A 22,995-nucleotide genomic window follows, 5' to 3' on the forward strand; every position below is an offset into this window, starting at 1 on the left:
CGTAGTCGTGTCTGCTGCATTGAACCCGTGTTACAGGATGCTGTGCCACTGGTTACTTCGGGTTAATATAGGGTTCTATTTCAAGGGGAAATTATGTTGGATTTGAACTGATGAGCTAGTGTTTTGATTTGGGCCATTCTTGCACGTGTATTTCAGTCCTAACTCAATGTCGTAGTGGTATCTCAGACTTTTAGGAAGTTATTTAATAAATGCTTAAGAAACAACCAACTACCTTTCTGAACACAGAGACAAAAGAGGCTACTTAAAATGCTTCAGTGGCCCTTGTAAGATCTAATGAGAAATACAGAGCACAGGACAGATTTGTGAAAGATGTAGGTGATCAAAAGCCAAGAGTGGCAGATGGTAGTAGAGGTGCCATCACTTGGGCACCTCTATCACTTGGTAATGGAGGTGGTGATGACATCATATCATTAGTTTTGTCAGCTTAAAAAAATACAAAAATCCTTAGTGAGGGCTGATAGCCAACTAATACATGAAATAGGACGTAAGATACTAGCAGTACGGGAGAGAAGAGGCTGCTAACAAAGGTAAGTTAGACCCATTCACCTAGGTGTGCTGTTGAAATCTGTCCTTCTATCCCAGCATATGACTTCTATTTTATAGAAAAAATAGTGCCATCAGGTGGGAACTTCTTCATCTTCACTGCTTACAACTCCATTCTTTCATGTGTGCCCGTCCCCTTTCTCCTCGCCTGTTTGGGAAGGGGTTTCCTTCCTGAGGTTGGTCCTTCCCACCCCACTCCTCCCCGAGCTTGCAGCCCAGACTCCCTGGGCTCTCCCCACCCTCTGATTCACCTCTCCTCTGACCTCAGCCCCAGTGGCTTTCACACACGCTCCTGCTTTGGTCTCTTCCTCTTGACCCTCCTGCCTCTAGTCATTTTCATATCACTCTCTTCCACATCACAGCCAAACTCTTGAGTTGTTTTTACTTTTGTATATGCTGATTGGCTATTTGTATATCTTCTTTGGAGAAATATCTATTCAGATCCTTTGCTAATTTTTTAATTGGTCTATTTGTCTTTTAATTGTTGAGTTGTAAGTTTTTATACCCCGGATATTAGACTCTTGTCAGATACATGATTTGCAAATATTTTCTCCCATTCACTGGGTTGTCTTTTCACCTTTTAAATAATGTGTTTTGACACACAAGGTTTAATTTTGATTGAGTTCAGTTTATCTTTTATCTTGATGCTTTTTCTGTCAATGACTGCCTAATTCAAGGTCACACAGATTTTCACCTCTTTTCTTCTTAGAGTTTTATTGTTTTAGCTCTATTTGTCTTTTAATCTATCTTGAGTTAAATTTTTGTGTATAGTGTGAGGTTGGTATCTAAATTCATTCTCTTCCATGTGGATATTTTCTAGATAATAATACCAATTGCTGGATGTTTAGTAAATCTACAGTATAAAGTGAGACTTTCTGGTAAATGAAATGTGGCAGTTACTACCTGCCACTGTGAGTCTGAAGTTGTTTTCTCTCATAGCAAAAGCTGCCTGATCCAATATTCATAGACGTTCTAAGTCATTTTCTCTTGTGTAGTGCAGCATTTGTTTATCCAAGAACAAATATATAAATGTCAAATTGAGCACTGATATTGCCTAATAGCGTTTGTTAGAGCTCAAGTTATATGATTTAGAATGCCATCATGAAGTTCAGATCTGAACTTCATCCATTTGAAGTTCATACTTTCAAAGTAACAAGCCGAGTGCTCTGCATAGAGTCGTATGGCTGGTCAGCACCAAGGCCAAGATGTCAGGCTGAGTCCTGCCCCCACATTCTTTCTGTGATTGTTGTGTAACTGTGAGTCTAAGGCGTTATCTGAGGTAGTCTCAAGAAGTAAAAGAAACAGTTGGTTTTTCACTAGGTGGCTGTGAAATGATAGTTTGGTAAGAAATCTCTTATCTGACACTATTATAGCAGGTGTTTGGGTGATTAGTTAAGAAAGCCAGTTTACATAAGTACTCTTATGGAATGGTGCATGTTGTCCTTACATATTTGTACATTTGTTCTACATTGATGTGGCATGAAACTCTTTTCTCTGAAAACGTGTCTGCGAATTAGATTGTTTTGTTGTACTTTAAGTTGAATGAGAACCCTAAGGCATTTGCAGAGAATCTGGTATAGAATCCTTCAAGATGTATGTGATCCTCCTTCCCACAGTACTACCTGGTTCATGGTCATCTCGTATATTTAATGTATTTCAGCAAAAATTGGCTTATCAGTTTCTCAGTATCAGGTCTTTGCAAAGCATCTGCCTTAGTTTTCATGAAAACAGTTATCATTTTGTACTTATATTTTGTTGGTTTACACAATGTTTAATAAAATTATGTAATTTTGGTGACAAGTATAAGTGGCCTTAACAGGTTTGGGAATCATCATACCTGATCCTTGATAACTAAACAGCTCAGTGAGTTCCGAAGTCATAAGTAGACAGTAATTTGCTGTCTGTATGCCTGTGTGCCTACCAGGGGCATCAGAATGTTATAAAGGGAAATAGGGCATAATGATTCTGTTCAGTTGAATACTCAACATCCATATAAAATGTCAATACCAATTAATATGTATTATGAAAAGACATTGAAGTTATATGTAAAAGGAGAAAAATAGCTTAGAAAAGTTTATTAAGATTCTGTGTGTGTGTGTGTGTCTGTGCGTGTGTGTGTGAACATGGAAAAAGGTCAAGGTTTTCATTCAAGGAGGACCCTACAACACTTACCTCCTCCCACGGACACACGCAATCAGTAGCTACACATGGCATAGTTTCCTCCTCTGAGCAATTCCTGCACACCTGGCAAACAGCCCACATCAAAGTGGAGAGGAGAGGCTGAGACATGGGCTCGCTATCCACCCCACTCCCAGCATGGTGACCCACAATCGGAAGGAAGCTCCCATCCCCAGCTGCTCCCTGGGAAGTGAAGGGTCAGAACCCTAAGCTTGGCACCCCTCCTTTAAAGACTTTTACCTGGGAGATCAGCCCCCAAACATCTACCTTTGGGCACCTGAAAGACCCACCAGGCTCATCATCTGAGAAACAGCTTTTGAAGGGCAGCATGAACTTGGTCACCCTCCTGGGGCCTGGCACAGGGACAGCAGCTGAAAAGGGCCCAGACTTTCTGTGAAAGAGGCTTGTTTATCTTAAAGCATCAGCCTGAGGGGCCGGCCTCTAATTTAACAGTCTCTGGGGGCTTGGAGGCTGGCAGGAGCTGTCTTTGCTCTTTCTGCCTCATTCCAGCTGGACAGTATCTCCTAGAAAAGAACTTGTTTACTGGTCTGGTGCCCTGATGTCTGCAGTTGCTGCCCAGAGACAACTCTAGGTCACCTGGCTTTGGTGGCCAGTGAGGCTTACACTTGTAGGTCCCCAGTGTTCACTGTACTATGATTTGTAATAGTCAAGACATGGAAGCAGGCTTAGTATCCATCGATAGATGAATAGATAAAGAAACCATGATATACACACACCACACACACACACACACAGAGAGGAATATTATTCAGCCATGAAAAAGAAATAAATCTAGACTCCTCTGGTGGTACTGAAAAGGAAAAGTTAAAATTTTACATAACCTCCTGCTCATTCTGCCTCTGTAACTCAGCTTGCTCCTTGCAAAGTCTGGATCACATAGGTCATGTAGTCTCAGAAACTAGGGACTTAAAATACTAGGAACTGGAGCTTATCTCACCACCCTTGTCCTGCTCTTTGCAATTCCCCAGCCCCTGTAAACCTGCCTAATCATGCCTATCTGTGTAAAGGTCAGGCATCCCCCTCCCCATCTTGACTGCTGTTCTCGTGCGCATGAAACTGCTAAGTTTAAACCAGCCTATTTGGTTTAAACGAGCTAGTGTTGCCCACTGTGGTCTGTCTATAAGAACTCTGGAACCCCTTTGTTTGGGGCTCAGAGCTTAGAGTGTCAACTGCTGGGGGCCCGCTGGCGTAATAAACGTGAGTTCTCCAACTCTGCGAGTGTGGTGCTTGGTTTCTCGATTACTGGTTTCTACAACAGTACGATGGCTAAGAATCTGCCTGCCAATGCGGGGGACGCAGATTTGATCCCTGGTCCGGGAAGATTCAACATGCCACAGGGCAGATAAGCCTCTGAGCCACAGCGGCTGCGCCTGTGCTCTAGCGTCCATTGCCCACAACAAGAGAAACCACCTCAATGAGAAGTCTGCAAACCGCAACGCAGAGTAGCCCCTGCTCGCCACAACTAGAAAGCCCGCACGCAACAATGAAGATGCAGCACAACCAAAAATAGTAAATACAAGTATTTTTAAAAAGAAAGAAATCTTACCATTTGTGGCAACATGGATGGACCTTGAGGGCATTAATGCTGCATGACGTAAGTTAGGGAGAGATGGCCATGGCCTCACGTTTATGTGAGATCTAAAACTAAAACAAAAGTTAACTCAAAGGTACTGAGAACACATGGCTGGTTGCCAGAGCAGGGGTTGGGGAATGGATGAAACGGGTGAGGGGTCAGATGGTACAGACTGCTGGTTAGTTAGTTACATAGGTCGTGGGGATGCGGTGTGAAGCATGGTGACTATAGTCAATAATACTGTACAGTATATTTGAGAGTTTAAGAGAGTAAATCTTAAAATTTATCATAGCAAGAAAAGGAAATTTGTAACTGTGTGATGGATGTTACCTCATGAATCCTCACAGTGAAAATATTTGGGGAAAAAATTCCAGGAAGTTTCAAAACACAAAATTTGAATTTGCGGCAACAAATAGTTGGCAACTATTTACATAGTATTTTCAATTATCTATATAACATTTACTTTTATTAGGCATTATGTAATCTGGAGATGATTTAAAGTGTATATAATACTGTGCCATTTTATATTAGAGACTAGGACATACTAGATTTTGGTGTCCTTGGAGGTCCTGTAAACAGGCCCCTATGGATGCTGAGGGATGGCTTTATTTATAGGTTGAAATTGTCACAGTGAATATTTGTTACTTTTAAAACTCAAGGGAAAAGCAACTATTTGTGTCTTGAGAAGAGCCTATTTAACGTGTGCAGTTAAAGACAAATGGACGCCTTTCAGGATTTAGGCAGCAGGAGAGCATGCTGTGGGCCAGGGCCTCCCTCTTGGCACCTTGATGGTGTGCCAGCACCTTTACGTCCTGTGTGTTTTCAAGTGCTTTATCCTGACAGCAGTTAACCTTTCAAATGAACAGAATGGTGCTTCTCTGTTATTCTCTCTCCTTTTATTTTTATATGTAACGTGATATTGTTGCAATAATTCTTTTTTTCTGGTTTTATTTTCAGGAAGACTTTGATGTCGATCACTTTGTGTCTGACTGTCGGAAGCGAGTCCAGCTGGAAGCACTCAGAGATGACCTGGAGCTCTACTACAAGCTGCTTAAAACAGCCATGGTTGAGCTCATCAACAAGGACTACGCAGACTTTGTCAACCTGTCAACTAACCTGGTAAACTTGAAATCCACACTTCCTACCTGTCAGTGTATTTACACATGTACTGCACACCTTTTTTCTCAGTCATGTTTATTCTTAACAGCTATGAGTCTTTTTAGAAACCTTTTAGTTATTTTTTTCCCCCAGAAATTTGAAGGGGTTGCTAATCTTATTAATAAAGGAACTAAACTTTCTGCATACATTTTCTTGTTGTTAGTTTGATTGTTTTTTGAATGACTTATTAAGAAGTGGTGAAAAGTAAAGGATAGCAGTACCAAGAGTGTTTGTTTCTGTTAGTTGCTAATTGATTACCATGAAATCTCACCAGTTTAGACTAATTTCCGAGAGCAGATACCAACTCCTCTTAAGGAAATGTTTAATTTACTTTCAGGTACATGTGCTAGCCAGAGATAGGTTGAGAAAACATTGGCCAGTATTGATCATTAAGAAGCCTATTTTTATACATTTTATAAAAATATAGGAATTGTTTATAAGAAGCGTGTCAATTACTTGGAAAAGTTGTTTAGAAATACTTGAGTTTTCATAGTTGTGAAAGTCTTGTTCATATTTTGTTTTTAAGTCTGTTTGTCAAAAGAGGTATGGAAAATAGCCCTCTGTATGGGAATTTCAAGAAGCTTGAGAATAATGAGCCATATTTGCTTTTGGGAAATACACCACTAAGATAAATGTTCCAGTAGGATTAGAAACCCTGAAAATTTTATTTCCATACTATTTAACTTGGATTTTTCTGAAGGGTTGTAATAATGCTTAGGAGAGATGTAGTCCATCAGACTTTCATATCATAAACAAAAGAGATAGCTATTTTTCCTGTTAGTTTTTTAAGTCATTTAAAAAATTTCATCCAAAGACAAATTGTGCATAGAAATTTTTTATTTATTATGACTTTCCTTATTTTTATAGTTCTTATATATCAACAGGTTTCTCACATTCAATGAGCAATATTTATGGCAAAGTAACATTTTTGTTATGTAGTTACTAGCAGCATATAATTGTACAGAAAGAATAACCTAAATCTAATGCTGCTGTGATCATTAAGCACAGGCTTCCCTGTTAATCCTGGCCCTGATGTGTTTGTGCCAACGTGATTTTGCCTTCAGGTTGGTATGGACAAGGCCCTCAGTCAGCTTTCTGTGCCTTTGGGACAGTTACGAGAAGAGGTGCTGGTAAGTCCCCAAATGCTATGCTGAGTCGCTTCAGTCGTGTCCGACTCTGTGCGGCCCCAGAGACGGCAGCCCACCAGGCTCCCCTGTCCCCGGGATTCTCCAGGCAAGAACACTGGAGTGGGTTGCCATTTCCTTCTCCAACGCGTGAGAGTGAAAAGTGAAAGTGAAGTCGCCTAGTCGTGTCCGACTCGTAGCGACCCCATGGACTGCAGCCCACCAGGCTCCTCCGTCCAGTCCCCAAGTAACAGTAAACAATCTACCGTGAGGCATATTACACTGTTTGCCTTCTCCAGGAATTCTTTTATTAATCTGTTAGATTGTTGTGATTGTTGTCGTTGGTGTTTTTTAATGTTCCATGATTATAGTATAATACTTTTAAAGTGTAAATGATTTGCATGTGCTATTACAACCTAAGAACACATTTGGTTTGAAGATGGCAAATTCTCAAGAGTAGACACTTTGAACATCGGGGAGGAGAGGGTGTTTCCGATTTAAACTTGCTGATACCACCTTCCCCATGTGTAGGTGGGCTCCAGCCTAGAACTGCCTTACTTACAGTTTAGAGTTTGTCATTTCACAAGTGTTTTCCCAGACAGTATTTTATATGTAGTTAGATTCGTGGACCAGTTTATACCAGCCATTTAACCCTGATGTAACTGAAGGATAAAATAAATGTCATGTAATACTTAGTTTCTCTGAGAAAACCTCTCCCTTGGGAATGGAACTGTCTGCCTCTAAGCCCTGAGAACAAGGACTTCATCCGGGTGAACAGTGGAGGGGGAGTTTTGGCATCACCTCCGACAGAAAGCCGTGCCGCCCTGTCCGCCTCACCCTCTAGGCTGTGCTGGCACCTGGCCCTCCACTCCGCCTTAGCGGTGAAGACGGCACCGTCACTTCTGCGTGTGTCAGCACTGGAGCACGCCAGACCAAGTGGCCTTATGCTCCTTGCCTCCAGACAGCACCTGGCACATGCAAGGCTCTCAGTAGATAGCGTAGTTCAGAGGTTCTGCTTAGATAAAAGCTGTAGGAAGTGCAGGACAATGGGAATGTCAGGGCTGACAAGTCCGGAGGAGGGTAGGCAAGAAAAAATTCGTACAAGAGGTTAAGTTGTGAGCTATGCCTTGAACTAGCAGATTGTTTGAAAGTTTGTGTCTTGTTTGAATTTTACAAAGCTTATTAAAGTGCCTTTTGTTGGAATGGAAGAGAAAGAAGTTTTTGGTCTGCTGCTGGATTCCACACCAGCCTCTGCATGGCCTTCCTGCCTCCTTTTCAGGACTCCTCTTACTTCTCCCAACGTGTAGCCATGACATTTCCTGAGCTCCGTCCTTTATTAACCCTCCACTCTTCCTCTGAACTGTCTCCACTCTGCTGACCTGTTCTTGAACTCCCTCAACTGCTCTCATGCGTTCAGGCTCATGTTCTAAACTGCCAGCTGCCAGCACCACCTCCCATCCCTTACTCTGCAGCTGTCTTTATAACCATCCTTCTCCTCATCAACCATAGACCTCACCTGCCTTTTTAATCTCAACTCAAGAAGCTTCTCTGAGATTCTAAGATCACTGAGGGATAAGACTGTTTCTATCTAATTCATCGTTGTATCCTCATTGGCTGACAGTTAGTAGACATTTCATGTTTGTTGAATGAATTAATTCACTTTTTATAAAATTTTTGTGATTTGTCTGGTGGTGGTGGTGGTGTAGTCACTAAGTCGTGTCTGACTCTTGCTACCCCATGGACTGTAGCCTGCCAGGCTCCTCTGTCCATGGGATCCTCCAGGCAAGAGTGCTGGAGTGGGTGCCATGTCTAGTTTATTCTAATCGTTTCTTTTACCTTTGTTTTGGCCTGATTCTTCATATTTTGTTTAATTTATTAGCTTCTGGACATGTTTCTCCACCTATGAGCTGCCTTTTCCTGGCCATTCTGTTCCTTACTCCTTGATTCGTAATATCCTTAGAACAGCATGGCATTGTGATGTATCAGTGCTTAAGGATTGTTTAGTTCCTGATAGAATCTAGTCTAAAATTCTCCTAAATCATCCCCCCACCCGATTATGTCTACTTCTGTCCAAAACGCAGCTGCTGGGCACGCGGGTGCACCCTCCAGCCCCACCTGTGCCCTGTCAGCCGTGCCTCTCCAGCCTCTGTCTTCTAGCGACTCCTCCCCTCCTCCATCGGCTTCCACAGGCTCTCCAAGTCAGACTCGAGTTCCATCCCCTGTGCCAGATTTTCCTGATTCTTTGATTCAGATGATTCTGTTCTCTGACCACGTTTGATGGTGATTGTATATGTATTGGGTTGGCTAGCAAGTTCCACTGGTTTTTAAGTAAAAATAAAAGACACAGTTTTCATTTTCACCAAGAACTTTACTGAACAGTGTATTCACAGTTTTGCTCCACTACCTTCTGCCGTTTTTCTCAGGCAGCTTCATAATTCCATCTTCCCAAAACTTTTTATATTTTTGAGCAAAGAACTGTTGCAGGTGTCTTTTATGGTCTTCCAGGGAATTGAAAATTTTCCATTAAGAGAATTTTGTAAAGACCAAAATAAGTGGAAATATGAAGGTGCAGTGTCTGGTGACTATGGCAGATGAACCAGAACTTCCCAGCCAAGCTGTAACAGTTTTTGCCTGGTCATCAAAGAAACCTGGTCTTGAGTTATCCTGATGCAAGCTGATGCGTTTTCTGTTGACTAATTCCGGATGCTTTTCGTCTAGTGCTGCCTTCAGTTTGTCTAATTGGGAGCAAGTACTTGTTAGAATTAATCATTTGGTTTTCCAGAAGGAGCTCATAATAGAGAATTCCCTTCCAATCCCACCATATACACAGCATTACTTTTGGATGAAGAGCAGCCTTACATATGATTGTGGTGGCTCATTTTGCTTGCCCCACGAGCTCTTCCATTCCACATAATTGTACAGTATCCACAGAGGATGAGATGGTTGGATGGCATCATCGACTCAATGGACATGAGTTTGAGCAAACTCTGGGAGACAGTGAAGGACAGGGAAGCTTGGCATGCTGCAGTCCACGCGATTGCAAAGACGGACGCAGCTGAGCAACTGAAGAACAACAGCAATCCCCTTTTCTCTCTCCTGTCACAATTTGTTTTAAAAATTAAACATTTTTGTTATGTTTAAGTAGAGAATTACCTGTGGAAATATGGTCAAGAAGGTTCTTTTTTCGCTTCAGTTATGTGGAACCCAAATATCAAAACGATTCACATAACCAAGCTGGTACAAATGGTGTTCAACAGTTGATTTGAATATTTTGAGTATGTTGGCCATCTCCTGCATGGTATAATATTGATTGTTCTCAGTTAAGGTCTCAATTTGATTGCTGTCAACTTCAACTGCTCATTTCAACCGTGGCGAAATCTATCCAGTTAGAAGTCTCCAGCACAGAACTTTGCAAGGCATTTTGACACTTCAGTCAGTCAGAGCACCTTCTCCATACACTGCACAAATCTTACTTTGCATTTCAGTTGTATTTTTACCTTTCTTGAAATAATAAAACATAATACGCAGAAAATGTTTATTTTTTTTTGTCCTTTAATATTAAAATGACTACACAAAAATTCAGTAGTTTTTTTTTTTTTTAATGCACACTGATATGACAGCTGTCACAATACAGTCTTACAAAATTATTTCTAATGAAATTAAAGACAGCCAAGCACTACTAGAGCCATCTTATGGTAAAAAGTAAACTAACTTTTTTGCCAACCCAATATTGTTATTCTTTTGGCCATTAGTCCTCTGTGATCGTGGCTTTATATGTCATTTTGCCCTCAAATCATGAGTACCCTCAGCACCAGTTGTATTTGATATTATGTATTTTTGTCAATATCTACATAATACTGGCCCCAAGATAATTAAGTTACATGGAATTTAATGTATAAGTTTCGTAATGCCACAAAACAATTTGTGTAATACGTTTTCTTTATTCTTTTAAAGAGTCTTCGGTCATCTGTCAGTGAAGGAATTCGGGCAGTAGATGAACGACTGTCTAAACAAGAGGACATTAGGAAAAAAAAGGTATCCTTGAGTGTCAGACTGTTAAACATGGGCTTACAGTGGCACCTGGGAGCTAACGGCACTTTCATGGATGCAATGTGATGGACTCCTCTTGGTGCCTTTGCAGAGAGGAGTGTGGGATCTTCCTTTCTCTTTAGGGATCAGCGTTCAGCCAGGCTCCTGAGGGGTTCAGCCAGAGCTGGGGCCCAGGTCTTCTCATTCCTTGGCTGATTAAAGTTCTATTAACAAGAATGGTGTGGTAACTAACTGAAGAAAAAGACAATGTTGCATATTCTTCTCGTGCTTCATTAATGATAGCATTAAAAGTTTTAAATACAGATTTCTTACGCGACATGCCAGCTGAAAGCCTCATGTCTTCTCAACTCACCATATGAACCTTTTTTCTTTTTTCTCCCAAAACTGTTTCTGTGCTTATAATGTCATGTTAACTATTTGAAATAAAGCGGAATTTTAGAGGTACCCAAATGGACACAAAATTAGCATTCCTCAATTTTTCCAGAATAAGAAACCGTAATAATGGTATCAGTGAAGCATTTTACAGTTTAACAGGCATAAAACTAATTTCTCAGTACCCTTGTAAAGAAGATATTCAAATTTTAGTGATTAGGGAGCAAGTAGGCCTGTAAGGCCAGCTCTTGGAATGTTGTGCTGCAGGTTGAGAGACTGGTGTGTTGCTCTCTCATTCTGCCACGTTTACTTCTTTTGCTTCCGCTTCTTAACTGTACCTCTGCATGCACTACTTTTAATTTTTAGCAGTCTTATGTTTTGATTTTATTTTCTGACTTTAATGGATATAATAATACATTATAATATTATATGTCCATTATATATATTATAATAATATATAATATATATTATATCCATTAATATTGGGTATAATAGGGTTAGAATTTGAGACAATTATCAGCTTTTGTCCAGAGATTTCAAGCATGTAGTGCCTTTCTAGAAAGGTTGTCAACTCTGTGAGAGCAGGGACTCCGCCTGTTCCATTCCCTTGTGTCCTCCCCGTCTGGAACAATGTCTGGTGTCCAATAGGTGCTCAGTAACTGTTTACATATTTTATTTTGTCTTTTTTTTAATCAATTTTTATTGGAGTATAGTTGCTTTATAATGTTTTAGTTTCTGCTGTACAGCAAAGTGAATCAGTTATACATACACATATATCCCCTCATTTTCAGATTTCTTTCCCATTTAGGTCACCACAGAGCATTGAATAGAATTCCCTGTGCTGTACAGTAGGTTCTGGTAACTATTTGTTTAATGAGTGACTTTATATCTTTCTGTTCTTTTAAGGATGGGATTTTTTTATAATGCTCAACTTCTTTGATAATGTTGTGTAATAATGTTGTTAATGAATTGATGCTTAAGCATATAATTGTGTCATATACATGTAAATAGGATAAAGGTGATCAGAAGCTACAGTTACAACATGAAAAAGGGTCATAAGAAAATAAATGTAGTACCCATAGAGAGGTTCATTTAAGATAGGAAAAGAAAGGAATAAAAGTGTGGGAAATGAGAAAACAAGAAGTCTAGTTTTCTTCTTTTTTTAACTATAAACTTGTAGTAGAATATTGAAAATGTGCTTCTTGACACCTAAAATTAAGATTTGCATCCTTGGGAATTCAGTTTTATGTAGAAGTATTCAAAATATAGAATGCCCTACATACCCTAAGTTGACATTTTGCTTTGTATTTCCCTGTATTTAGAATGGGGAAATAAGATGATTAAGATTAAATATCGTGATAACTTTTTTTCCCTTAATTATTATTTTATAGATATGTGTGTTGCGACTTATACAGGTTATTCGATCAGTTGAGAAAATTGAAAAAATCTTAAATTCTCAACATTCTAAAGAAACATCTGCACTAGAAGCAAGCAGGTAAGTATTTTCTTTACTAAATATTACATAAATTAATACTTCACATCTAGCCTAATTTTTTTTTTTTTTTGTAGTTAAAATTCATTTCTGAAAAAGGAGAAAAGCCAAGTCTATGGTTCAGTGTTTTTGAGTGTAGCTTGTGGAAAGTGGAGGATGTGAGATGGTAAAGTTTATGATACATCCTTATAAAGCCTTTATGGTTATGGGCCACAGTTCCAATACATCACTTCACAGGGAATCAGAGGAGTGTGCTTTTATTGCAAGAATTTTATCTTTGGAATTGCTTTATAGAAGCACTGGCAAAATTTTGTTGATCTTCAAGATATGAAATAGCTTTCCTCTTTCCTAAAGTCATTTAGACCAGAGTAATGCCCAGAGTATTGCCACTTAAGTGTCCTACCCTAGGATTACATCATTAAGAAACAGGATAGGCACGTTTAGTTAACATTTGTCAACAAGAAGAAAAAAGCTTGTGAAATTAGAAAAGGATGACCATTTTCTTTGTTACATACTGCAACTGTCTTATCTTTCTAGTCTGAATTTTAAATCAGCCAGGTAGGTGAGTGACTCAGAAAATGAGCAGCTCATACCAGCACCATGGGAAGCACCGTGGTGCCGTGGACAGATGTGTGCTGTATATTCCACGGGGCGGCCTGAGCCGTGGAACTCCACTCCTGGGGTCATTGACAGTGGAAGGCTAATGGGAACTCCTCTGGCAGGGTTGTCAACACTGAGATACCGTCAGCCCACACCTGGCATGTAGTAGTAGGCCCTCAGTTCAGTTCAGTTGGTCAGTCACGTTCGACTGTTTGTGACCCCATTTGATGGGTCATCCCTTCTGACCCATCCAGGGGAGCTGTTAGTCTCCAGCTGTTGCAAGTCTCTCGCCCTCAGCTGCCTTGGCAGCCCCTGCCAGCTTATCCCCACTCGACACCCACCGTGCCTGCCTTCCTGCTCTCTTCCCAGTTTGTCCATTCCTACTCTTCCTTTGATAGAAATGCATCACGATGACTTTTCCTGTAACACTGCTCCTTCGTGATATTCCGTGTTTAATGTACTAGACAGTATGCTGTTTCTTGCTCAGAATCACCTTTGAGGACTTTTTAAAAATTCAGATCAGCAACTTTGAGTTGTAGAGGAGAGACAACCAGGGCAGTGTAATGTAAATAACAGGGTAGAGCTAGAGAGGGAAGGGAAGTTAAAAATGAAGAAGGCCCTGAGCGGGAGAGCCTGGGGAGGAGATGCAAACACCCAGACTGGCCTGGCCGCTCTTGCTTCTCGGCTGGGCCCTGTGGTCGGCCTGGCAGTGTCAGGGGCTTATGCTTAACTATTATAGTTTTCCGCTGTCCTAGAACATGCTGTAGAAGGTCGTGGCACAAAGGATGCTACAGCTTCTACCTTATAGCAAGGGGGCTATGGCAAAGCACAGTGAAAGCATCAGGATTGCTGATCATGTGATATATTCTTGGGAATTAAAAACCTTTAGGAATTAACTCTTTTTAATTGTCTCCACTAGCCCGCTTTTGACTGGACAAATTTTGGAGAGAATTGCCACAGAATTTAATCAGTTACAGTTTCATGCTGTTCAAAGCAAAGGCTTGCCTCTTTTGGACAAAATAAGACCAGTAAGTGTTGTTTGAGATTTTCACGCTTTAGTATTTAGGAATTTGCTAAATAATTTTGAGTTTACCTGGTACAGGCAGATCTTGTTTTATTGCCCTTAGATTTATGGTGTTTCACAGGTATTGCACTTCTTTTTTTAAGAAAATGGATGGTTTATTGCAGCTCTGCTATCACCACGCTAGTTCCCTTTTAACAGCACTTGCTCACTTCAAGCGCTGTTATCTCTGTATCTCATTCTGGTAGTTTTCACAGTATTTCAAACCTCCACCAGCAGAATGATTGTAGCCTAGTGAAGGTTCACACGATGATTACGTTTTTTAGCAATAAAGCAGTTTTTAATTAAAGTAATTAAGGTCTGTATCTTGTTTTTTTTTTTTTTTTTTACACATAATGCTTTGGCAAACTCAGTATCCTGTATGTAGTACAGTATAAACATCCCCTTAATATCTGCTGAGAATCCCAGAAGCCCCCGTAACTGGCTTTATTGTGATAGCAGTCAGTTCATTGTGATGGCCTAGAGCCACGCCTGCAGGACTGCCAGGGTGTGCCTGTGTTGTTCTGACAGTTGTTGATCTGCAGGATTTTGAAACTAGCTTTGAATTTTCTCTTTCAGTTTTTGTTTTTTAGGCTCCTGCCTCCTAAGTGTTGCACATTATAGATTTTGTGTAAAGACACAGGCATATTCTCTGAATTATAAGGGTAAAATTAATTGTAAATTTCATGTAACTTGACACACTATATGATTTAGTCAGAATTAATTTATCCAAAACTCTTGACTGGACTTTAGAATCATGATGTTTGTCAGATTTACTCTGTAGCTTAAAAGAACCTCATTCTGAAGTGCTATTTAGATCCTCCTAGATACAGCAAAGATTAACTTACTAAGAGATATGAGGAGGAGGAGAGATTCATTGTTACTCTCCAGAAAATGTTAATATTTAATTTTACATATCTTCTGTTGGAATAAGAAATGTATTATGTGTGTGTTTGGATCTTTAGAAATTATTACAACTGGAGCTTTTTAACCTGTCTTTCTTGCAGCGTATAGCTGGTATTACAGCCATGTTACAGCAGTCACTGGAAGGCCTCCTATTAGAAGGTCTTCAGACTTCCAGTGTCGATATTATTCGGCACTGCTTACGCACTTACGCCACAATTGACAAGACCCGGGATGCAGAGGCGTTAGTTGGTCAAGTCCTCGTGAAACCATACGTAGACGAGGTTTGTGTACTGACGACTAAGGCCTTCATTCAGCAGATGTTCATAGAGCATCTGCTCTGTCTTGGATGCTTTACTGGGTGTAAGGGGTAGTTTCGAGGCCTTTCTGTAAAGATTCTCAGTTACTGTAGTACCATCAGTTGTAAGAAAAGGTTGGTCCCTGGTGGTTACAACCAGCATGCAGGAGTCAGGCACCTTCTCAAGTGTTTTTTCTGATGCTGTAGCCCAGGGATCATGTTAATTTAGTAGGAGGAGGGTCTTGCCTAGGGAGAAGGAATGTATCAAAACGTTTTTAGGTCAGTTTTATGCTATGTACATTGTTTGCCACTAAATTCTTAAAATGAATCTTTACCTCCCGGCCTAGTGGGTAAAAGGGAACACGTAAGCAGACACCAGTGCTGCGGCTCCTGGCAAGGGGCCTGCTGAGACCCTGAGCGTGGGAGTCTGCCGAAGGCTGTCTTCACAGAGACGTGCTCTAAGTCTCGAATACTGAGGAGTCTTTTAGCCAGGAAGGTGGGAGGGAGGAAATAGTCACTGATGCAGGACTTTCATAGGCAAATGAGCAGCATATACCCTAAGTCCAGTGTCCTTCATCTACAAGGATACAGTTAAACTTTGGAAAGTAAGCATATTCTGCCTTTGAGCAGCCAGAATATAGACTGTACCATATGAAGTTGCCAATACTCAACATTTTCTGACTCACAAAAACGGCAGCTTCATCTGGTTCAAACTGATAAAAGTCACAGGCGCATCCTCGGTGTCGGCAGACTCCCTTCAGTCCGCTGTCCGTGTGGGTGCTCCTTCTGTGCAGTAGGCCCACAGCCCTGTTCACCATGACTTTGGGGTGAAAGTCTCCCATTTATAAATGGGGGAAATTGAATCTCATTGATAAAAATGAAATGTAAGGATTAACTTCAGTAGTCCTTTCAGCTTTTGTTACTAAAAATAAATGATCTGTCAGTTTCCTCTCTTCCTATCCTGTTATATTTCATATCTAACTTGATAAGAATGAACAAGACAAATTACCTACTTTATTTCTTTATCAGTAAGTGAAAATCGTTAATAACTTATGCCTTTGTTTTTCATTGAACTGAACCTAATGTGCTAAATTAGAGAAACATTTGATGTTTCAGTGGCATATTAAATAAACCAAGGCCACATTTTAATTTTTTTAATTCATATGCTTATCTTGTCATTAACCTCTTGACTCTCAACCTTAACACAAAAGATAAAATAATAAAGTAAAATAAAATATATATTTCCATCTTTCTCTGTCTCACACCTTCTCCTGATCTAAATTATGATAGAAGAAAAGGCCGAGGTCAGTACAGGGAGGGGCTGTTGTCATGGGAAATTGTCGTTTTATTTTGTTTTCAATCTCGGGAGGGGAGGAGGCAAATGTGCTTGGCTTTCCAGCTTCAGGCCAGTCTCTCACCCAGCCTGTGTCTCCCCTGGGTCAGAGCTGTGCTTCCAAATCCTGAAACGAGTTCTGAGTATAGCTGTTACTGTTAGAAAACATGTTAGCTGGGGAGGAGGGGGCATGAGGAAGCATACTTTTGAGGTTTTCTCTATTTTTCCTGTAATGTGTAATTCATATCTCTCTTTTAGATGCTTTTTAAAAAATGCTGTTCATTTAATAGGTGATCCTAGAGCAGATTGTTGATAGTCATCTGAGTGATCTCCAGCTCATGTATGATAAACTCTTGGAGTTCGTTCCCCATCACTGCCGCCTTCTTCGAGAGGTCACAGGAGGAGCCATCTCAAGGTAGTTTAAGCAGCTGTGCTTAGAACTTGTGCCTGCTGATCACTGCTGCCTTGCTGGGGTCGGGGTCCTGTGCACTCCCCTGGTGATTTGTGGGTCGGGGTCCTGTGCACTCCCCTGGTGATTTGTGGGTCGGAGTCCTGTGCACTCCCCTGGTGATTTGTGGGTCGGGGCCCTGTGCACTCCCCTGGTGAACTGTTAGCATGGCACTGTGAGGTGGGCGTGGGTCATCGCCCCAGAAGGTCATCATCTTAGAAGGAAACTGTAATGAGTAGGGCGGAGGTGAAGGGAACATTGTTCTCAATTCACAACCCATACTTTCCCCTTTTCTATACTTTTTCCTAATTACATGTGAAATAAAAGTTGGTTTCCTTACATTATTCTAATGTTGTAATCTGTTTATAAATATCAATTCAGTTTAATTCAACAAGTTTTATATTAATTGTGGTTAAAGTCATCTTTAGTATTCCCTCCTCTTGCCTGATTTCCACACTTTTAGCTTTGTTTCATAAATACCTGACTGCCTTTCACCATCACCACTGGCCTGATCCAGGCGTTTGTCATAGTTTTATCCAGAATAACGGGATCTGCCCACCTCCTCTCCCTACCTCCACCCTCTCCCTTCTCAGCCTTTCCCTCTGCCCTTCAGCTGTCACATTTACCCACAGTTCTGATCTTTAGGCACTGCCTTCTTCCTAAGTCCTAGTGACTTGTTGTTGCTTAGCGGGGAAAGCGCAGGCCCCTGATGCGGCAGACGAGGCCCTTCACGCGCTGGCCTCAGTGGCCCTTGCGTGCGGCACTCTGTGGGCTTCCCTTGCTCCGCTGGTCCCCAGCACACGTTTGGCAGGCCTGTGTTTTTCCTCAGAGTCCTCTGCCTTTCCCTTTCTTTTTGTTGATCTGTCATTCTGTGTGAAGCCCCAACTCAGATGCCACTTCCTTCAAGAGACCACCTTTCGTCCTGAAGTCTAGCTTTAATCCTGCTCTCTTCAGGCGATTGCAAGCTGCTTTCACTTCTGTTGAGGACCCATCTTAACAGCTTGCTCCCATCCTGCACAACCCATACTCCCCACCCTTGGCACAGTGTCTTAAGACAGCAACTATCCAGTGTTTGTGAAATGAAACACTCAGTCAGTTTGAAGCATTAGAAAGGCAAATAAAGTCCCTTTCTTCATGGAGTAAAAATTATTTTTAGTCTTAAGATTTTTTTCTTTGAAAGGAGAAACCTGGGGAATAAATGTGCTGATTGACTGTGAAGTACCCTCTCTGTTTCCACTAGATGATTTCAGATGAAGGCTTGTTTTGCCACTTTTTAATAATCATGAAGATTTAGTTGGATTGGGGGTAAGAATTTAATAGAAGTCATCATGTGAAATTAAAGAGGCCACAGTAACGAAACAACCTATCATTAGATTTCACAAGCCTAGTCTTGGTCCTGAAATGTCAAGTTTCATGCCTCACATGTTTGTTCTTTTCCACAGTTTTCAGTGTGGCAGAACTCATGTAGAAAGCTCAGAAATTTGAGTGTCTAGACTGTACCTTGGTAGGTCATCTGCCTTTGCTTCACTCCCCATCGTCTTGTTGCCCTGGACCCTCCCTTGCTCAGCATCTGCCTTTGGGTGCTCTGTATACCCGGCAACACCAATGATGTTCAGGAGTTATTTTCCAGAGAACTTAAATTAGCTTTTCTAATTGTTGATCTTGCATATTTAAATTTCCTTTTTGAGGCTTTAATTGTATATTTAGTTTGGAAATGAGGTGATCTTGGAATTCATTGTTGCTCATATTAGTGCATTTGTATTATAAAATCTTCAATTTTGTTCTCTCTTCCTATGCCTTATTAGAGCTAGTTCTTATTGTGATTAAAAGTATATGATATGATACGTAGAATTGGGTATGTGGGACATAGGCATCTCCTTTCCCTCATTGAATATAAAGAAAATCACCTTAATATAGAGCATGTTAGCAATGAGCAGAGTGGGTAGGTCAGTAAGATGATGCTGCCTAAAGGTACTCACAGATCTTTAAGTTCAGAGAAGCCTACGGAGCCCACCTTTTATTTATGTGCTATGCATTTAATACTGCTAATAGCATAAGTTAGCATAACACTGCTAACTACCATATGCTAGTCAGTGCTAAATGCTTTACAAACCGTACACCACCCTAAATGCTTCACAAATCTCACTCCATATAATGGCCCTATGATTTTAAAGATGAGGAAACCAAAACACAGAGAAGTTAAATGACCCGAGATTTGAACTCAGGTGCTGTGGCTCCTGAGAGCATGATTTTATCTCAGTGTTCTCTCTCACCTAAGTGTGTGAATTAGAAACTCAGAATTTGGCCTTTTTGCTGACAATGCAAAATAAAGCATGTGCATACGAAAACCATGAATATTATCAGTGTTTTTGTATTAAGATTTGTAATCCAGATTTTACATGAAATAGTCATACAACATTAGACCTGAAGATAATCAGAGATAGCTGAGTCACAAAGCTGTTAGTAACTGGTAAATCAGTGTGATTTACAGTGTTTTAGCGTTGAGTGGTGTTCAGGTTGAATGCAAAGATTGCTTTTCTTGTGGTATTAGATTGCTGCTTTTTCAGGGTAGTGTATAAACATGGCAGCCCATTTTAGGGGAGAAGACTGCGCCAGGGCAAGTCCGCACAGTTTTCCTTTATCCTTGACCCCAGCTGTCTGCTCTGTGATAATTGTAGGAGTCAGGACACAGGGGATGTATCAGGTTCTAGGTGAGAATGAGATCAGGAGTGAGATAGAAGTTTGGGCCTAAAAACAAAATAATTGACAAATATAGTTGTTTTTAAAAGATTGAAGTAAATTTTAGGCTGAGGAACTTTTATTTTAATAAAACACCACAATGGAATTTTGCTTTTTGTAAGTATATGTTTCTGCTGTATTTGACTGAAATTTTTCTCTTATCTTACAGTGAAAAGGGCAATACTGTTCCCGGCTATGATTTTTTGGTGAATTCTGTCTGGCCAGAAATAGTACGAGGATTAGAAGAAAAATTACCGTCGCTGTTTAATCCTGGGGATCCTGATGCATTTCACCAGGTACCTTCCCCTCTGTTGTCTGGACTCTTGACGGTGTTAAGATAATCATGTCTTTTTCGCATAGTCTTGGTTCTGAGGTTTATTGAAACTCACAATCTGAGTTGCGGAGCCAGCATTTACCTTAAAAATACACACATTGTTTTATTCAAGTCATAGTCTCTGATATTTGGGGGACTAAGAATATTTTTTAGAATGTAAGGTAGAATTCAGTCGAGAAGCAATTATGACTAGATATGGATGTTTTTTATCTAAATTTTAAAAAAGATCTTAAGGACCATTGAAAACAAATCTCTACAGTTGTTTTCGATGAAAAATCAAGTTTGTAGAACTCTGCTATATCACTTCGAAGGAAAACAAGAAGTAGTAATTGGATTGTAGTATATATTAGGGTCAGTATATATTATATCCAATTACTACTTCTTGTTTTCCTTCAAAGTGATATAGCAGAGTTCTACAAACTTGATTTTCATCAAAAACAACTGTAGAGATTTATATAATTAATATTATAATTATTAACGTAGTATAAAAATTTCCTCTGTAATCTGAAAGATTAGGAGGCCTTCATATTTCTTTTTTAAAAAAAAAATCATGTATTTTATTTAAAGGACTTCGTGGTTGATAGATCAAAAGTAAACCCATATGTTAACTTTCCGCTTTTAAAGATGTTATGCAGTGTCCTGGAGAAGAATGAAGACTCTAGGCCAAGTGGCCTGAGTCTGCCGCGCTCTCCTGCTCAGTTCCCTGTTGCTCAGCCTCTTGGTGCCTCTCCTCTTCCTGCTCTGGATTTTGATTTTTGTTTTTTTATTCTTTTATTCAGTGTGACAATCTTTGTCTTATAATTAGGTAATTTATTAAATTTACAATGATTGTAGTGATTGATATATTTGCGGTTTTTTTATTTCTTCCTATTTGTCCCATTTTTCTTCCTTCTTTTCCTTTCCTCTTCTTTTTTTTTTTTTTCTTTTCCACCTTCTTTGTATTTTGCACTTTGGGAAATTTGTTTTTCTCATTTATTCTCTTTTACCCCTCTACTAATTTGGAAGTTCTGCCCTCTATTTATTTGTGTATTAAGTAACCTTAGTGGTTACTTAACAGAATTTAAAGTTACTGGTGTTCTTCAGCCTCCCAAACAGCACAGGATCTTAGATGCCAACCATGCCCTTCCATAGTATATATCAGGGTCTTATTTCTGTTTTAATATTTTTATGCCCCCAAGTTGGGCATTATTTTTATTGCTTTAACGTGGCCATCATCCTCCTCTCAAAATTATTCCACATGTTTATCATTTCCTTTGCTTATTGTTCCTTCTTGGATGTTACACCTTTTCTCTTGGATCATTTTCCTTCCTCCTGAAATTCATCTGTTACGAATTTCTGTTGATAATAAATTTCACTTTTTTATGATAAACCCTCAGTTAATATTTGTTTGAAAATAACGTTATACCTTTTATGTTTGAAAGGTAGTTTTGCTGGAAGTAGAATTCTCTGCACTTTGAACTTGGTCACTTGAAAGGAGTAGTTGCTGTTGTTTCTTGGGAGTTAAGATGGCTTTTTCCCCTGGCTCCTGTTAAAATTTCCCCAGTGACTGGTGTGCTGTTTCATTATGATATATCTAGCGTGGACTTCTTTTTATTTGCTGAATTTAAGATTTGTTGGGTTTTCTGAATCTGAGGATTGGTGGTTTTTTAAATCGTTTCTATATCATTTTTATTCATTAACTCAATTGTGCTTCTGTCTCATTCCTTTATCATTTGCTTTTAGAACTCTTGATTAATTATCCTCACTTTATCTTTCATGTTTCCTGAATTTACTTTTTTATTTTTCATCTCTTTGTGCTACATTCTGGGTAATTTCTTGAGACTTTTCTTCTAGTTCAAGAATCCCTTCTTCAGTTGTGTCTAAAATTCCTTTTCACCTGTTTCAAATTTATCATTATTTTCATTTCTAGAAGCTCTATTTGCCTCTTTTTCTAATTGTGCTTGGTTGCTTTGCTTACTAATTTTTAAAGTGTAGAGAGGCAGAAGTTGAGTGTGGTGAGCCTGGGCCTAATAACTTCACAACAGGTAAGAAACCAAATTTGGAACTTTATTATCCCAGAAATACCACTTATCTGTTCTCTTGGCCCTTGTTACAGTGTGTTGAACCATATAATTAAGTAATATGATTTTCAACAAGTTGTGTGACACTGAGTTTTGTGACTTTATAAAATAGACCTTTATAAATAAATAAAGTAGGGCTTTTAAAAATAGATACCATAAGCAGAATGAAGTAATGGTCTTAAGCATTAGCAATTTAGACCCTTTACATCCCTCTTTAGAGAATCATATTGATCATGTTAGGCTCGAGATTTTTCAGCTCAGAAGTGAAGCTTTCTGATGAAATGTTGCCTTTAGAATTCTAAACCAATACTTAATGTTCGTGGTTACATTTCTTGCAAGAAATGCTTTCAGTTTTCAGTGTTAATGGGACATGCTTTTGAGAAGAGAGAAGTATTTTTGCATGCCTTTAACATCCATTATATGCAAGGGTGTAGTTTTTCCCAAAGGGGATGAGTAATATTTTTCTTTGTCTCAGCTCCTCACATCTAGACCACACTTAGGGAATTCAGTAAGTGTAGCTAAGAGTCAGACACGACTGAGCGACTTCACTTTCACTTTTCACTTTCATGCACTGGGGAAGGAAGTGGCAACCCACTCCAGTGTTCTTGCCTGGAGAATCCCAGGGACGGGGGAGCCTGGTGGGCTGCCGTCTATGGGGTCGCACAGAGTCGGACACGGCTGACGCGAC

The 22,995-nt window shown here is 39.9% G+C and overlaps 1 protein-coding gene across 4 annotated transcripts in view; it reads left to right on the forward strand.

Moving 5' to 3' along the window:
• Nucleotides 1–22,995, forward strand: part of COG2 (component of oligomeric golgi complex 2) — a 62,866-nt gene that overhangs the window by 24,567 nt on the left and 15,304 nt on the right. For all 4 annotated transcript variants that reach the window (XM_086382577.1, XM_086382578.1, XM_086382575.1 and 1 more), the window contains 8 exons: nucleotides 5,294–5,455; nucleotides 6,559–6,624; nucleotides 10,573–10,653; nucleotides 12,432–12,535; nucleotides 14,052–14,160; nucleotides 15,200–15,379; nucleotides 17,017–17,141; nucleotides 20,083–20,209. In XM_086382577.1, the coding sequence (XP_086238703.1) occupies nucleotides 5,399–5,455; nucleotides 6,559–6,624; nucleotides 10,573–10,653; nucleotides 12,432–12,535; nucleotides 14,052–14,160; nucleotides 15,200–15,379; nucleotides 17,017–17,141; nucleotides 20,083–20,209 (849 nt within the window). In that variant the 5' untranslated portion in view covers nucleotides 5,294–5,398. The remainder of the gene's footprint in view (nucleotides 1–5,293; nucleotides 5,456–6,558; nucleotides 6,625–10,572; nucleotides 10,654–12,431; nucleotides 12,536–14,051; nucleotides 14,161–15,199; nucleotides 15,380–17,016; nucleotides 17,142–20,082; nucleotides 20,210–22,995) is intronic.

Source organism: Bos grunniens, chromosome 28 (genome assembly GCF_055505025.1).
Source record: "Bos grunniens cultivar Pamir isolate PY7600 chromosome 28, Bosgru_T2T1.0, whole genome shotgun sequence".
Lineage (NCBI taxonomy): Eukaryota > Metazoa > Chordata > Mammalia > Artiodactyla > Bovidae > Bos > Bos grunniens.